Below are 17257 nucleotides of genomic sequence, written 5' to 3'. Positions count from 1 at the left end.
ATACCATTGATGCCCTCTGCTCTCATCAACCAAACCCAATTCATAACCAAGCCTTTGTTTCCTGTCCACATCTCTACATCCTAATCAACATGCTCCCTGTCCCAGGCCTCAGCCATTTTCAAATATTTCTCTCCTGAACCACTACCATTCTCAATATCCTCTCCCTTTGTTCACTTTGCTTCCTCATCAGTCCATCCCCTCCCATTCCAGCAGCCTGTAATCTTATCACGTCATCCTCTTAAACATTTTCCCATGGCTTGAGCCTGGTCTGGTATCTGCCTCTCCCTCCAACCTCACCTTGCACCATGTTGAGAAGTGATTACTCACTGATTGGTGTAGATGTCTGATAATAGCTTTCTCCCCCCTAAGCTGAAAGCTCTATGTCTGTTTTCACCCACTGCTATTTTCCTAGCACCTAAGTTTATGGCACATACTATGTGATCAATAAATACGTGCTAACCAAATTTTTTTAAATGGCTAAGTCAAAGGTTCTCAACCAGGGGTGATTTTTGCCCCTACCCACAGGCAGTGTTTGGAAACATTTTTGGTTTCCACAGCTATAGGGGCTCTCCTGGCATCTAATGGGTGCAGGCCAAAAATGCCGCCAAACATCCTACAATGCACAAGGCAATGTGAAAATTAGTAAAAGGAAACCTCAACTAAAATTGGAGTTGGAAGTACCCATAGAGGGCACTCTCACACCCTACCACAGTCAGTTACTCACCCCAAAAGGAAGACATCAGGTACTGACCCCAACAGGAAGTGCAACTACTTTACTCCCCCAGCAGGAGGAAGGAAGATTTCCATCGCCCAGCAACAAGCACAGCCAATGGAAACGGCCGCAGCTCAGCCAATGAGAAGCCATCATCACCTGAACTTTTACTTTCCTCCATGAATTCTCATTGTCTCCTTACTGATGACTTCCTTTCCTTGTCCAGCTCCCCTTACTATAAAAGGCACCCATGTTGTGTAACCCCTTGGAGTATCTCTCTGTTTGCCAGATGAGATGCTGCCTGATTCATGAATCATTTAATAAAGCCAATGAGATCTTCAAATTTGCTCAGTTAAATGCTTTTTAACAACAGTCCCACATAGTCAGCCCATAGCCTCAGCAGTGCTCAGGTTGAGAAAACTTTAGGAGAAAGAGAAGAAACATTTATGTTTTGGTCTTATTGATTGAGTTCCCCAGAGTCAAATCCTTACTCGTTATCTCCCAATGCTGTAAGAGGCTTAGATGTGATGCATATATACACACTCAACAACCATTAAATTTCCTACAAGCAGGCAATACCTATTTTAATGGTTCGTGTACTCTCCAGATGCCCGGCACAGGGCTGGAATTTAGGTGCTCAGTAACACCTGTCTGGAAAGCCTCATTTAACATTAAAAAAAAACCCTCAAAGTTGAGGGTAGCCTTGAGCTGCAGTAGGGGGGCCACCTTATTTCTCATATATTAGCAAAGTGTAACAAAGGCTGGTGACATCACAGTGGAGACCTGCCCACCTGCTCAGCCACGCCCCTTTCACAGTCACAATGGCTAAGGCTTTAAATACCCAGACTCAGAGCCTCAGGGCCCTGCAAAGCCCCTCATTTTGGCAGAAAGTACAATGTCGACCAGCCGCAAATTTAAAAGTCATGGCATGAGGAGGGGCAAGAACCGAGCTCCTCACAAGGGAGTCAAGCGAGGTGGTAGCAAAAGAAAATATCGGAAGGGCAGCCTGAAGAGTAGAAAACGGTGTGATGATGGTGAGTGAGGGATGAGCTGGGGAGCCATCAAACAGGGGTGAGGGGGGTATTGTTAGCCAGTGGGCCCTCCCTCTTGGAGTTAGCTCTCATAGGACCCTGAAACCTCAGGCTGAGAATTTCATTTTGAATTAGGCTCACATTTGGGCAGGAAGGGGATGAATGGGTATGTTCTACAGGCGTCCCTATTGCAAATCTGTCCTTTCCCTACAGCCAATCGCAATTACCGCTCCCACTTGTGACTACGCCAGGGGGCTCTGCCCTGGTGGACTTCAAACAACACCAGGCAGCAACAGAGAACAGAAGGGGGACTGCCAAGGAGACCTGAAGTTAGAGCAAAGACAGAGAAGAGCTTATCGTGTGGGTAAAATGCCAATCGCGATGAAATGAGGAATGTATATGTTGGCTGTTTCTCTTCAACATCTCAATAAAATTTTGAAAACTGAAAAGCATGTTTCCTTTGCTCTTTGGCTTGGGAAATGGGCAGAGTTGAGCCCACTTTCCTGAGCTGGGCAGACTTGGGGAAGAATTAGCAGGTATGAAACCATAGAACATGACTTGGAGAATATCAAAGCAATTTGTCCTTGCAACTCTCTCTCCCTGTGCCCCAACTCTAGCCATGTACCATCACCATATTTAGGTCTTGATCTCAATGTACTCTCTCCCTCCCCGACTTAGAAAGGAGGAGAGGGGATAAAAGAAATGAGAGAAACACATCAGAGTGCCAATTTGTCAAGAGGCTTATAGCATGGAGACACCAAACCATGATCCCCAAACCAAGAGCTAAACTAAAGCTAAAGACATGTCCCAGAGGTGGAAAGTGTTTTTAATTCATCTGATTTTATGGGCATGATTAGTAGGCAGAGGCCAACATGGTGTTTATAAGAGCTATGCTGGGTTTGAGATGGACAAGACTGGTGGCAGGGATCCTGCCTGGGAGATTTCACACCAGATGGTGTGACTCTGATGTCATAAATGAACCTTAGTCAGGTGTGTCTGGAAGTAGGAATGACCTCAGTCTGGGTGGACCGTATTGGCAGGGAAAAACAGTCCTTTGCTGTAGCCCTCACTTCACCTTGACCTTGAGTTCTGATATGGTTTATGTAGTCTCCAAGGATCTGACACCTCCTCTCAGCACCCAGCAATATTTTTAATGAGTGCTTCCTGTTGCCTCAGAGGCAGTTCCAGGGTGGCACAGGGAGGAATTGAGACATTGAAACCAAGCCACCCGCAGAACCAAGCCACCCACTTGGATTCTGGGGAAGCAACCAGGAAAGGATATAAGCCGGAAGGAATGAGAGGAGCGTGAGGCCAGACATGAAGTTTCCAACAGTGGGGGGAGTGAGACGTGGGGCCAGTGACGAAGCAAGGAAAGGGAGCCTTTCTGTGCAGAGCTCCACGTATTCTCAATGAGACCATTGACTCTGAGTCCCCTGGAGGTGTGTCAGCACTGGGATGTTGGGAGGGGAACAAAGGCTGTCCCTGTGGGTTAGATTCTAGTAGTGTAACAGAAAATGATGAGAAAAGCCCAGCTCATGAAGTGAGTTGCTTTGTCCTGTCTCCTAGCCCTAGAGGAGGCACGTACTGCTTGAGAGCTAAATCAGCATCAGGTGCCCAGACACTTCAAAAACATCAGACTTGTATTTCCCACCTAATTTTTTCAGTTCCCACTTTTGTAAAGAAATATCCCTTCATAATCCTCATCTTCCACAGTTTTATCTCCTAAATATTCCTTTTGTCCTTGATTTTCCAAATCAAACTCAGACTAGAAGTTTCTTAAATATATGTCCACAGTGTGACTGCACAAAGCTTTTTAACAGATTCAACTGGAACCCCTAATAAGAAACAACCAGCTCTCACATTCTCTTGTGCCTTTTGGGAGTTCCTTTAGTCTCCATATAAAGAAAGCCTGAAAGCTCCTTGCAACACACAAAGTCCATTTATTGTAATGCCAAGCTTTTGCTGCTCTGGCTGTACATTCTTCCAATTCATCAGCTACTGGGGAGTACAGTCAGAACTCCCCCATGGGGCCAAAAGAGCAAGCCTGCCTGGGATAGAGAAATGCCTCAGGCCGGGCATTTCTCCGTGCTGAGGCAAAGCCTGAAGTCAAGCTGAAGTTAGGAGTTTGTTTGCTGGACCACATGCCCCACAATCTGGGCCACACGCCTGTGTCTCTTCCTCTTGCCTTCTGGTACCCTGCATCCCTTCCCACCTGCTTGTTCCCACTTTTGCTCTCGCCACTCCCAGCTGTGGCTGTGTGCCAGGAGCCTTCAAGTGCTTTCGCTCACAGCTCGCCCCTTCGCACCACGTTCTCCACTTCATCTTTTCCCTGCCACCTTTCAGATTGCTAAGATGGGCAAAGACAAGCTGTCCTGTAGGGAAGAGTCAGCAGAACAGCGAAATAGTGCGAAATGTTCTTTCCCCGAGAAACTTATCATAACCATGAAGTCATCCTGTATTCATCAGGATCCCCCAGGAAAGCAGATCCTGGTGGGGACCCAAAGACCTCTAGAGCCTGGCAACAATGGTTGTGAAGAGGCAAAGGATGAAATAGTCACAGGAGCCCCATGGGAGCCAAAACTGTGTGTTGGGTGAAGGAGGGTGGCAGATGGCCCTCTTGGTAAAAGCTGTAGTAGGGAGGAGCACAGCCACTGCCAGTCTCAGAAACGCCCTACCATCCCTCTCCTCCAGCCCTCCAGTCTCCTCCTGATGCTTCCAGTGGCCAGACTCAACCAGAAGGCAGCAGGGAACAAATTGCAGGTGATGCAGACATCAAGGGGCAGAGAATGTTGGAGAAGAGCTCTGAGAAACTAATGGTGGTAGGTAGCACAACCTGGTAGGCAAAATTTCCTCTTTCCTTGGACTTCTAGAAGTCTGCCACTTTAGCATCCTATTTGTCTTCTCTCACTTGTTGTCACAGGACCAAGTCCCTTGGGAAGTGACTAGCAGAAAAACCCCGAACCAAGTTACTCAGGGCTCCTGAACTCTCAACTCAAAAGCATGTGTTCATGTCATTTGCAGGATGTTAAGATTCCCAGACCTAATGTTCTAAGACAGTGTTGATCAATATTTAGGATGAGGTGGTGAACAGCTCAAGGCGGTCAGGGCAGCCAGATCCTTGCCTGGTGACTTCAGTCTTTGCCCTCTTAGACAGGTGTGGAAGGATTGGGAGCAGCCAAGAAAACTCTGTTTTGCAGTAGGAACATTTTCCAGGCCCACAGGCTGGACGTTTTCCAGCCCTGGTGTTGACTTGGTCCCTGCCCTCCAGGAACGTTCATTCCGTCTCCCTGTTGACAGCTCCTGCAGGCCCAGCCCCCACCAGGCAGGCCCCTGTAGGGAAAGAAAACAGGGGGCTTTTGACCTTGGTGCCACTAGAAGACCTCACCCTCTGTGTGATTTTTCTCCATCTCCCTCACCAAGGGGACTCTGTTCCTGTCTCCAGTTTTCTCTGGAACACCATGTCCTTAAGTCATCACTTACTTGGCCTTTTTGGAAAGTCAAAAATAAGAAAAAAATTTTTTTTAAGTTAAGGATTTTGACCATAAGCCTTTCTGGGTCACCTTGACCTTCTTGTGAGCTGACTTGGGCACAGGACCTCTGCCCCACTGGCCTCGAGGTCTGACGAGAGTGGTCCCAGAGGACCCACATGTGGGTGGAGAGAGCCCAGAGGAGCTAAAGGGAGGACACAGCTGACTCCCACCTCTCGCCCTGGGCTTTGTCAGATCACCCCAGGTGGGACCGACTGTGCGTGTGCAGCCACAGGCAAACAGGAAGTTCTGGAGAAGTGCTCACGGCTGTGTGAGGAAGTGAGGGCACAGAAGCAGCAACCGGGTTGGGGGCCGCTCTGACGCCCTGGGGGTGGGCGGTACAAGTCAGACATGGCCAGGGGCTCAGCTCTCAGGGTCACCCCAAGGTCTGTCCTTTGAGACCAGAGGACAGCCCAGCCTGGCTCTGCAGTCTGAGCCATCACTCACTCCTCCCCACCCTCCCCACCCCCTAGAGGAAGAACCACACGTCCAGGAGCACCAGGTCCCCCTAGTCACCAGGCCGGTCCACCTCACCAGGTTAACAAGTGAGGAAGCTGGTTGCTTGGCTCCAAGAGAGTCTCTCCTCTCTTCTGCATCCCCCAAAAAATCCTCCCTCACCAGCCTTTTATCAGTCCAATGTGAGACCTCTCCCCAGTCAGAGCCCTACAGCCACTCCTGCCCTTCAGCTCAGTGTCCCAAAAGTGGTGTAGATGACAGTCTTCTCCATGGAGCACAGTAGCCAGGAAAGGGGTCCAGAAGTGAAACCCCAGTGCCTGGGTTCCAACAGCCAACTCCTCTCACCTTGTGACCTTCATCCATCTCTCATGCTTTATTTCCAGCCTTTTCACACCTCCCCTCTGCAGCTGGGGTCATTTCATCTCTTCCTAAGGCCCAGGTTTACCATCTCCATAACCATGCCTGACCTCAGGGAGTGAAGCATCTCTGGACAGCCAGCAGGGTAGGCTAACGCAGATAGGCAATGGTTCTAATATTGGGCCATATAATCTTAGGTAAATTTTCCAACCTCCCTAAGCCTCATCTTCCTTATCTATAAAATGTCAGCCATAACATCTACCACACAGTGGGCTTGTAAGAATATAAAATACTGTAAATTATAGGCCTTGAGTGGAGTTGGCTGCCCTCACCTTTCTCCCTTTGAACTGGCCTTGCAGGTGTCATTGTTTCTGTCTGGCCCTGACTCATGACCCTGCTTCCTGTGGTAGTCTCTGGGTGTCACACATATGGACAGATTCCCCAGTGGGGCCCTGTGCTCTGCAGAGAGCTCAGATTCCCACTGTGACCTAGAGCCTCTCTCTCTCCTGATCCTTTGCCTAGGACAGATCCTGAGATCAGGAAGCATCTACATCTCCCTGTGGCTTATTTTGCCCTCCCATAAAATTAAGGAGTTGAGGAAGATCTTATATCTCCAACTAGACTATAAACTCCTGGGACCAGGAGCCAAGCCATCCCCAAGTGAAGGGCAGAAGGATCACATCAGGGCACACCAATAGCCATTGTTTCTTGGGAAACAAATCAATGAATCCATCAAAAAAATCAATTAATCAATCTTCTCACTTGTGAAAAGTAAAATCTGAGCATGATGAAAAGGACTGAGGATGGATGAATAAACTCACTGATTAGGAGTGTTTATTTCTCCCATCAGCAGCAGACAAGTGTCTCTGCAATTAATTATCTATGAAGTCCTAGGTCTAATGCGTGAGTGGTTTTCATTGAAAAGACATAAAGAGCTTGAATTTTCCAAGTTGCAGGGACCAGCCACCAAAGTGCCTCAGAATGGAAGCTCTGAAGAAGGGAGTGCTTCTCAACAGGACTGAAAACAGGACCTTGATTTATGACTTACTTTTTCCTTCGGGAACCCAGAAGAACAATATCACACGAGGTATACAAGATGCTTTGGAAATATTCACCTGCATAGTATCACCTGGAATCAATCTGATGAAATGCAGGTTCTAATTCTGTAGGTTCAGGGTGGCCCTGAGATTCTGCATGTCCGAGGAGCTCCCAGGTGGCTCTTACTCTGATGGTCCAGGGACCACATTATGGGTAGTGAAGAGACTTGGCTGGAAGGCTCAAAGAGCAGGTCTAGCTCAGCTCTGCCCGAACTTCCACAGCAATTCATTGCTCTTCTCTGGGGCTTTCTCTAACATCTATCCCAATTCTTTAAAAAAAAAAAAATCCTACGATTCTAAAGGATTGGATTAAATAAATGTAGCCCAGAAGCACCCAACCCTCTGATGACTTCTCAGGACTAGAAAGCAGTGGCATCATAGAACATGGATAGAGGGTTTCTCTGCCCCTCAGAACCATGAGCACGGCCAAATCATTTCAGAACATGGGGGTGGTACTTCCTAGGGATATCAAAAGAAAGAAGTGAGAGAAGGGGTGAGAAATCGCTCTGCCAACAGTGATGCCTCTCCCACCACTGCCCCCACTAGAGGCTAGAAAGAGAACCTCTGGTTTGACGACTCAATCTTTCCCCTTTTCTTTTTCTCTCTGCTCCCCTTGGCTGCAGATCCTGGGTCAGACCACAGCCCACCTGTGGCTCAAGGTGTGCATTTGGAGGAGAACAGTAGAAACAGATTCCAACTAACTTAAAAGAGGGGGAAATGGAATCTCCTGGAAGGGTGTGGCATTGCTTAGAGAATAGAAGGAAAAGCTGGACAAGTAGGCTCCATGATGGGAGAAAGGCAGGAAGCAGGCAGGAACTCAAGGGCGCCCTCCCTGCATTGAAATGGCTCCAATTGTTTTCCATTCTTACATCACTCCCCTGAAAATTCAGGGTGCCAGAGAGAGAAAATGATGGTCAAGCTTGTGTTACAGGGGTGCAGGGTTGATCCCAGAAAGAAAATTGAGGAACTGTTACCAAAAAGGGAAGCTGCATGCCAACCAGCCAGGCACAGGGGGCAAGGAATTATGTCCCTGTGATGCAACCAATTCCAGGGGACTTGCTCACAGAGTAAAAACTCAGCATCCTGCACACACAACAGACACTTTCTTGAATCACTAAATGTGCGAACACCCTTATGTCTTGCAGATTTTCCTGTAAGACTGCCATCTTAGCACAAAGAACTTGCTTAGAACCTATAACATACATTTCACTTTCACTGCCAGAACCATAAATTGGCTTCATTCTCCACTCCATTTTTTCCCCATATTGAAAGAATTAACAGCAAATGGGAGAGCAAGGAGAGAGCCAGTCCCAGAGCCACACGCAGGGCTGCTGCTGGGGTGGGGGGTGGGGTGCATAAGTTCTATTCCCCGGAGTGCACATTTTATATTCATGGCTCAGAAAAAGTAAACACGTCTAGGATCTCCATGAAAATCAAGAGCACAGTCATGTAAATTTGAGGTGTGTGAAGGAAGCCCTGGGCTCAGGGGGGACTCCATCTTCTCCTGTTTGGCTCCTAAGAAGAACGATTTCCTTCTTTCCCTCCTTCCACTCCAGACACCCAAGAAGCAAGACATGTTCTGGTTGGTTTAGCATAGAAGCTCCCAAGGGTTTGGGTCTAGGCTGTCCAGTACAGGAGCCACTGGCCACATGCAGCTGCCATGCACCTGAGATGTGGGTGGCTCGAACTGAGATCTGTTCTCACCGTAACACATATACTTGCTTCAAAGACTTAGTATAAAACAAAAAAAGACATCTCATTAATAATTTTTCACATTGACTGTATATTGAAATAATATTTTAGTCTTGCTAGATTAAATAAAAACACTAAAATTGATTTTATATGTTTCTTTTTTTTTCTTTAGCATTTTAAAATGTGGCTATGAGAAAACTGAAAAACACAAATGTTACTCATGTTGTATTTCTGTTGGACAGAACTGGCCAAGGGTCCTCTGGATTTGCACAGCTCAGTAGCTCCTCATGCCCTGTGCTTCCTGCTCTCTTCCTTTAGAGCAGCGCCTACCAAGCCAGGCCCTGTGTTCAGCCAGCACCGCAGAGAGATGAATAAAGCCCACCACCTAGCCTCAGCTTTCCAACCCTCAACCACACGCTGATACACATGTGCCTACTGTCTTAACTGGATCCTTTAGGTCCAGAGGTTTGGGAGGTGGTTGCCGTGCTCTGTTGTGTTATTCTTGTTTTTCTCCTGGTCTTTATGGACCTTGATGTGCATAAATCATCGCTTCCCTGGATGTCTGGGGCCAGAACTGCCCACCACTCTATAGCTGTGTTATCTTCTACCCAGACAATTTTGGCTCCTACTGAATGGGCTCAAAGCTGGTTGGCTTATAAACGTATAATATACAAATTAAAAATGCTTGTTCTGTTTGTCATATCAAGAAGATCTATATGTCACACACAGGAGGGGGGATAACTTGATATCTGATTATCACCATGATCTACTCACATCTCTACCTGCTAACTCACACACACACACACACACACACACACACACATACACACAGTCAAAAAGGAGAGAAGAATTCAAAGTGGTGGTACTCAGCTTTAAATTCTAACTATGTTGTTTTAGAAATGTTACATCTAGGAATAGTTATAGTAATAGCACTTGTAAAATTCTTACGCCAAATGGTCTCCTAAGAGCTTCATACATATTAACTTCTTTCACCCTCAGCACGACCCCATAAAGTAGATATGATTATGACCTCTGTTTTAGAGGTGAGTGAGACCAAGCGATTTGTCCAAGGCCACACGGCTGGTGAGCAGCAGAGCTGGGATTCGAACCAGGCTGTCTGTTCCATGTCTGTGTGCGTAACCACTAGGCTGTGGCCTTTTACAGGTGGAGGAATTGAGGCCTAGAGAATGGAAAGGACACGCTTAAGATGGCAGTTAGTGGTAAAGGCTGGACTAGGACCCTGTCCTCCAATGTGCCCCACAATGCCCCAGTCTCCCCAAAACCAGACCATGCCAGTGTCCAAAGTGAAGGGGAATTTTGATATAAGCACATTAGGATGCTTGGGGAATGAGAGACAGGAAGAAGCAGAAGCCAACAATATTTCTCTTCTCAACCTAGTAAAGGCAGGGCCAATTGATTCAAACCCCACACAATGAATTATAACAGAAAAACCAAAGACTTTGGCAACAGCCAGTTCTAGACCCAAATCTTGCCACAACCACCGGAAAATAACATGATTTGGCAAGTTTCCCAACTTCTCTGAATCTTTGTCACTTATACATGGCTGGGTTAAAAACACCTTCTTCAAGGACCACCATGAGGATCTGTATAAGATCTGTATGCCAAACAGCTCGCACCACACCTGGTGCAAGTACGTCGCAAGTGCTTTATAAACATTAGTTCCTCTCCAGAACAGCCCTGCCCTCACCCGCCTTAACTTCACCTGGGACCAAACAGGGACCCCTGAAACTCCTGCAGAAGGGTCTGCTCTGGAGTGAAACAAAAGTGTAGGTCTAGAGGGGTGGCCCCGAAGACTGGGGAGCAGAAAGCTTCACACTACTTGCAACACAGTGAGCGAGGCAGAGTGACCACCACAGGATGCGCCCCATGGCCTCAGTCTGTGTTGCTAGAAAGAAAGAGGAGAATTGTGAGCTCCAGCCTGAGTCACAGAAGCCCTTTGTGTCTCCTAGGAGAGGGCGGGGTGGGGCCTTGGGCTGGGGGGACAGTGGTGGGCGGGGTGACCTGGCAGCCTGGATTTCATCTAAGAAAGGCTGGCCTGGTGCCCAGCCTGGGTGTTGCAAGGGCCAGTGGAGGTGCCCTGTGATGGGAGACAGGTGTGGACAAAGAGCAGCGACTTGGGAAAAGAGAGATGTCTCTTTCCTATTTCTGTTAGCTCAGAGTTTAACTAAAATTCATTTTTAAAGCCATTTGGGCTTAAAGAGGTTCCACTTTCCATGCCTTGGGTTCCTAACTAAAAGACTCAAAATGTCAAAGGCCCCTCAGAGATCCCTCCTGGGGCCACCTTCTCCATGTCCCTGCCCACAGCACAGACAGCCCTCACCCCTGCTGAACAGGTGGGAAACAAATGGGAGAGACCCCCCCAAGGCCCCCAGAGATGAGGGAGCTCCTTCTTTTTCTGGGTCAGTTTGACTTTCCCTGGTTTCAACTGCAGGGAAGTTAGGCCAGAGACCCAGAGGAGGCTCCTCTCTGGGAAGAGACCTCTTTTGTTTCTATCACCTCTCTAACATTCCTCCCATATTTTAACACATGCTTCCAAGAGTCTTTCCTAATCCACCAGCCAGAAATGAAAGGGCTTTTTCACTGAGTTTCCATCTCAGTGTGTTTGCCCTTTTAGAAGTCCTCCCTGGATGCAACAATTTTGTAACTACTTGGGTATGGTCTCATGGCTCTAAAGGAACATAATTTCCCTGAAGACAGAACCATCATCAGGTTGGTTGATGGTTATTGTCTCACCCACATTGCTTATTATAGGGCCTCTCAGGTTGAGACAATATTCTCCCCACTAACTCACTGGGGGATTATTGAATGTATACCAAGAGTTCTTAATTTTACTCAGTTCCTAATACCTAAGTCCTAAATGTACTGATTTGGTCAAAAAGGCTAAAGGAGGTCTCCATGAACCCGAACTGGTACTCCAGGCTGGGACACTCCCATGAGAGCAGGCAGCAGGATGTTTGTACTCCTTTGTATGTCCAGCCCCTAGTACGGTGCCTGGCACATAACAGTTGCTCAACAAGCACGTATTGAATGGATGGCAGTTGGATGTAGGTGATGCTGCTGGCACGTGACCACATATGTCTCCATAAGGAGGAGGAAGATAAATAATATTTCAGACAGAAGGGACTTCAGAGTTCTAGACCGATCTCATGCTTAAATAAGAAAATGAGGGCCAAGTCCAAGTCTGCGTGGTGGAGTAGAAAAGGGCACTGAACAGGAGTTTGAAAAACCCGGACTCGCCAGTTCTGACCAAACTCAGGAAAAAGAACTGTTAGTAAGGGGTTGCTGTTAGGGCAGCTGTTTTTACCACTTTTCCCCACCACTGGCTAGGTCAGGTCCACTCCATGACCGCAACACACATGCATGCTCTTTAACATCACTATTCACATTCATGATTCTCTTCTTCTGTAATCCTTTGACTGCAAGTTTCATAAAGCTGGAGGTCATGGTTTGGGTTTGTTTATTTCTTTCTCGCCAAACATTGTATTCCCCACGTTCACCTGAATTACCCAGTAAGTGTTTGTTAAATACAAGTATTTATTAATAATACTTTCTCAATCACATGCTGAATTTTTCATGAAGGTTAGAGTGGCTCTTATTGCAAATGCAGCCACCTTGCAACTGTAAAGTTGTATCTGAGAAAGCTTCCGGTTGACCAGACCGGAAGAGAGTTGAATTCTGGGGAGCTGGTGAGGCCCAGAAAGATGCATGTCTGTTAACACAAAATAAGGAGATTCTGCCTTAGGAAAGGATGGAGTTGTGGGGAAGCGTGTCTTTCAAAACTTGGACTCACGCTAATCTGGCCAGAGAGCATACTGAAGGACTCCAAGGTGTAGGTTGGGGGAAGACAGGAATGTAGAAGAGTCTACTGGTGGAACTGAGAGAGTGAGCAACCAGCCTCAGTGGCCAAGTGGCAGCAGGGAGAAAAGCTTGGATCCACATTTGGGAAGGTTCATAACTATATCACCACTGGAAAGAACTCAGCAACCTCTAGGCTCAGGACTGACAGAGGTGGCAGAGCTAGCCAAAGAGTGAAACATAAACCTGACATTTCATTCTGATCGGTATTAATCTGTACCAAGCTATGTGCCTATAAGTCACCCTCCAGTATATAGCGTACTGAGATTTGACTCTAATCAGAAAAAGGAGGGCAGTATCATGAGGCTAATGCATCATAAAGGGAGACTTTACATTTAGAATATGAATGAGGAGCCAGGTCCTGGTTCTAAGGTCTAGTCTGAGGAAGAAAATCGTGACAAACTAAACAATGTCATGTGGGCACACATTCACTGTGAGAAGAGCCAAGGGCTGTGTCTGAGCTGGCCATGCAGAAACTCGGGTCCTAAGATTTTTGAAACCTTGAAGGGTAGAAGCTGAAACCAAAAATAAACAAAAGCTTAAAAGCTGATCTATTAAAAATGCAAATGGGCAAATTCTTGGACCCAGAAATTTCCACTCTGGGCATCTATTCTAGAGAAATCTTTACATCTCTACACAAGAAGTGTTCCAAAACAGTCATAGCAGTTAGCAAGTTAACAGGACTCACACACAGTGACTGGACTCATAAAAGTGGGCCTACTGCGAAAACTAACATGGGTCTCTCCTCTTATAGTACACCCACGGGGACCAGAGAAGTAAGGCAAATTACATCTATACCATGATATAGTCCATAACAGTTAAGAAGTGAATACATATGCATATGTGCATAGATCCACATGTACATATATGCACTGATATGGAGAGATCAGAAAAAAAGGAAGTAGCAAGGCAATACATACAGTATGATACCCCCTCTTCCCCAGGGAAGAGGATAGAATTTTATATGTGAAAATAAGGTATGTGTATATGAACGTTTATATATACATGGAGACAAATACACATATGTGTATCCACACACAGACATAATTTTGTACATTTTTAAAATACTTGCACCAAGCTGTTGACAGTGATCATCTCTGGGGAGAAGAATGAAATTAAGTGGTGAACAAAGAAGACTTTTGATTTATCTATATTGTTTGAATTTTATTACACATTACTTCTGTAATTAACTTTTTTTTTTTAATTTCTTCAAGCTGCAAGCAAATTCTATCTGGCACGAAATGGAAACATCAACAGTCCTTTAGTATAGAGAGTCTCTTTGTTCTGAGGAAATTGCCCGAATAAGAGTTTTAATTATATAAATGGAAAGTAAAGACTGGCTTCTGATCTTGAGATGTGGTTGCCAGGAGGAAAAGGGTTTGGGGTTTTTTTTTTTTTTTTCCATGTAAGGGTAATATTTCCTGTGTTAACATGTCTCCATGTTAGAGCAGAGATGATTGGACTAGGAGATTTTTGAGAACATGTGGCCTCACTGACAAAGGAATGAGGACCCAGCGGAATGGTGAGGCTTTTATGTCTCACCCAGCAGTAGCATACTCTGGGTTTGAGCTCCTGTGGTTAGAAGTCTGAGGGCAAGAGGCTTGGAATATTTTTATAAGATCTTTCCTGAGACTCTGGTTGCAAGCTGTGCTCTTTCTATGCTCAGGTGACCAAATGAAGCCCTGACCCATGAGATGGCCTTCCTCTCTGCCCTGCGTGGAAGCATCCTTGGACTGAAGATGCGTGACTGTTAAGAATGGTGTCTTTTTTCCATTGTAATTTTCAATAAGTTAATACTCCTATGCTATAAAGCTCTAGACTTTCACATACTTATTATGCATCCGACTACCTTACTGACCTCTAATTAGTCCTCATAGATTCATTCCCTCAGTTGTTTTAGGCATTCCATCTGTTATGGGTTGAATTGTGCCCCTGCTGGCAATTCATATGTTGAAGCCCTAACCTCCAGTACCTCAGAATATGACTATATTTGGAGATAGGGCCTTTAAAGACATAATTAAGCAAAAATGAGGACTTTAGGGTGGGCTTTAATCCAATCTGACTGGTGAACTTTTAAGAAGAGGGAATTTGGACACACAGGATGTGCACGCACATGTCATGTCAAGAGGCAGCAAGAGGGTGGCCATCTGCAAACCAACAAGAGAAGCCTCCAAAGAAACCAACCAAGCCAGCTGACATCTTAATTTTGGACTTCTAGCCTCTAGAACTGTGAGAAAATAATTTTCTTGTTGTTCAAGCTACACAACCTGTGGCATTTTGCTATGTCAGCCCCAGTAAACTAATGCATCATCACACAGTCAGAAAATTATAAGAATCTGGCTGTTCTTCCCCCATAGATCCACCACATATTTCAGTTTCCTGTCTTATCACATTGGCTACCTATGTACCTTCTTTCAAAGTTTAAGGTGTGCCAGGAGAAGAGATCCACATTCTACTTTCTAATAAGCCCATTTTATTAGTTAAGTCACCCTATTTAAAAAAGCATCTTTTTGACTTTGAAGATTATTATATTTCATTCAATTAATCCTGTAAAATTGGCACTCTTACCCTGCTGATTAGATGAGCAGATTGAGGCTCCATGCATATAAGTGACTTGTCTGGGGTTAAAAGTTATAATCAGACTCAAGTTTTCAGATTCTAAATCAGATTCCTTGTTTTTCCTATCATATCCACAATTGACTAATAGTGAAGAAAGAGCATTTTTTATAAGGTGAAAGTAAGTGAGACTTTCATAACTATTACCATGATTTCTCCTTTCTGGGGTTTAAAGTATCCTTTCTGCCTCTAGCTCTTATCTCCCCTTCCTTGAGAAGAAGGATGTTTTCTCCAATTCAAAAACAAAATAGCTATCTAAAAGAACACCTGTCTCCTCAATTTCTGCCTTTCCAGACCATTCTGCCAGATAGCTGAAAGAAGCAGTAAATAATGGTGAAAAGTGCTCATTATGGTAGGTAGCTTCTAAGTTGGCTCCTAAGGATCCCTGCCCCTGATATTCAGGAGTGGGGACCATACATAGGGACTCATTTCAATAACTGGGTACAGCAAGAGTGTTGATGTCACTTCCAAGATTAGGTTAGAAAGAGACTGGCTGCTGACTTGCTCAACCTCTCTTGCTCTCTCACTCATTCACACTGATGAAAGACAGCAGATTTGTTGTGTGTTGCCATTCAGAGAACGATACATGACAAGGAACTTGGGGAGGCCTCTGGCCAATAGTTGGTGGAGAACTGAAGTTCTTGGTCCAAAGCATGTGAGGAACAGCATCCTGACAAGTAAGCTTGTTCAGTGAGCTTGGAAGCAGGTCCTCCCAACTGAGCCTTGAGATGAGAATGCAACCTTCCTCACACCCTGATTGAAGCATCATGAGAGACTCTAGGCCAGAGGACTTAGTTAACACACATCCATTTCCTTGACCCACAGTAACTATGAAATAATGTGTTCCTGATTTTAAGCCACTAAATTTGGGGGTAATTTCTTACACAGCAATAGCTAACTAGTACATGCAGTCTGGAAGTAAATAGGCCCTAGTCTCAGCTTTGCAAGCAGCTTACAGGGAACCCTTAGGCAAGTATTCTTCTCTCTGGGAAACAATCAACTTCCTCTCCCATGAAATGAGGAATGTGGGAAAGAAGATCTCTATAAATCCTTTCCAGCTTTCCAAACTTACCAGTCTATGACTAATCCTGGTGCAATCTCCCAAACCTTTCCCTGTGCCCCCATCACCATCCTACACCCCTGTCATTCCCCACCTTCTTCCAGGCCCCCAGCTCTGCCTTAGGGCTCTGTCCTTCCTGCTCTTTTCAATCCTGCTGTGAAAGAAAAAAGACATTACTGGGGCACAGAGGCTCAGTCCCTGTAGTGAAGCCAAGACTTTTACTGGAATTCCAGGAGCTGAATACAAGAGGGGACAATGCCACTACACACTGTGGACTGCTGTCACTTTTTAGACTCTTACTGACTGCTGCTCATTGCCATGCCTCAGCCCTCAGTCCCTTCTCCGGCTTTTATGAGACCCCCGCCACATATGCTTCATGTTCTTCTGAAAGGAGATCCAAGAGACCCTAAAAGTCTGTCATCTGACTTTGGAGAACACCTGGGCTCAGAGTCAGTTCAGCGCAGTGAATGTAGCAAATGGCATCTCAGGGGACCTGGCCCTTCCACCTAGAGTGTTGACACAGTGCTTTCTCCAGCACAACTGGTTTGGTTCCAGGGGAAGCAATTCACAGGACTTAGGAGGAAGCAAAGAGGTCCTCTGGAGGGAGAGGCTGGTTGGGAAGTTCAGACTCTGGAGTTCAAATTTCTGTAATGCTGCTGGATTGTCTGTGTGATGTAGAACAGGATGTGACTCGAAGCCTTAGTTTATCTTCCTAAAAAAATAGAAAGAAATCCCTGAGAGATTTCTACCTCTCCTGACATGTCCGTTGTCTTTACTAAAGTCCTTCCTCCTGCCCATACACTACAAGCCTCTCTTTACATCCTCTTCTTCAA

General features: G+C 45.9%; 1 protein-coding gene across 1 annotated transcript; it reads left to right on the top strand.

The window, feature by feature from the left end:
- Window positions 1-1577: 1577 nt before the first annotated feature.
- On the top strand, window positions 1578-2192 carry TNP1 (transition protein 1). Its single transcript, XM_006186824.3, has 2 exons — window positions 1578-1746; window positions 1957-2192. The coding sequence occupies exons 1-2, from the start codon at window positions 1608-1610 to the stop codon at window positions 1983-1985; spliced, it is 168 nt and encodes a 55-aa protein (XP_006186886.1). The 5' UTR covers window positions 1578-1607; the 3' UTR covers window positions 1986-2192.
- Window positions 2193-17257: the final 15065 nt, after the last annotated feature.

Source organism: Camelus ferus, chromosome 5, assembly GCF_009834535.1.
Source record: "Camelus ferus isolate YT-003-E chromosome 5, BCGSAC_Cfer_1.0, whole genome shotgun sequence".
Taxonomy (NCBI): domain Eukaryota; kingdom Metazoa; phylum Chordata; class Mammalia; order Artiodactyla; family Camelidae; genus Camelus; species Camelus ferus.
Note: the sequence above shows the minus strand (reverse complement) of the source record. Positions and strands in the feature narration are given on the sequence as shown.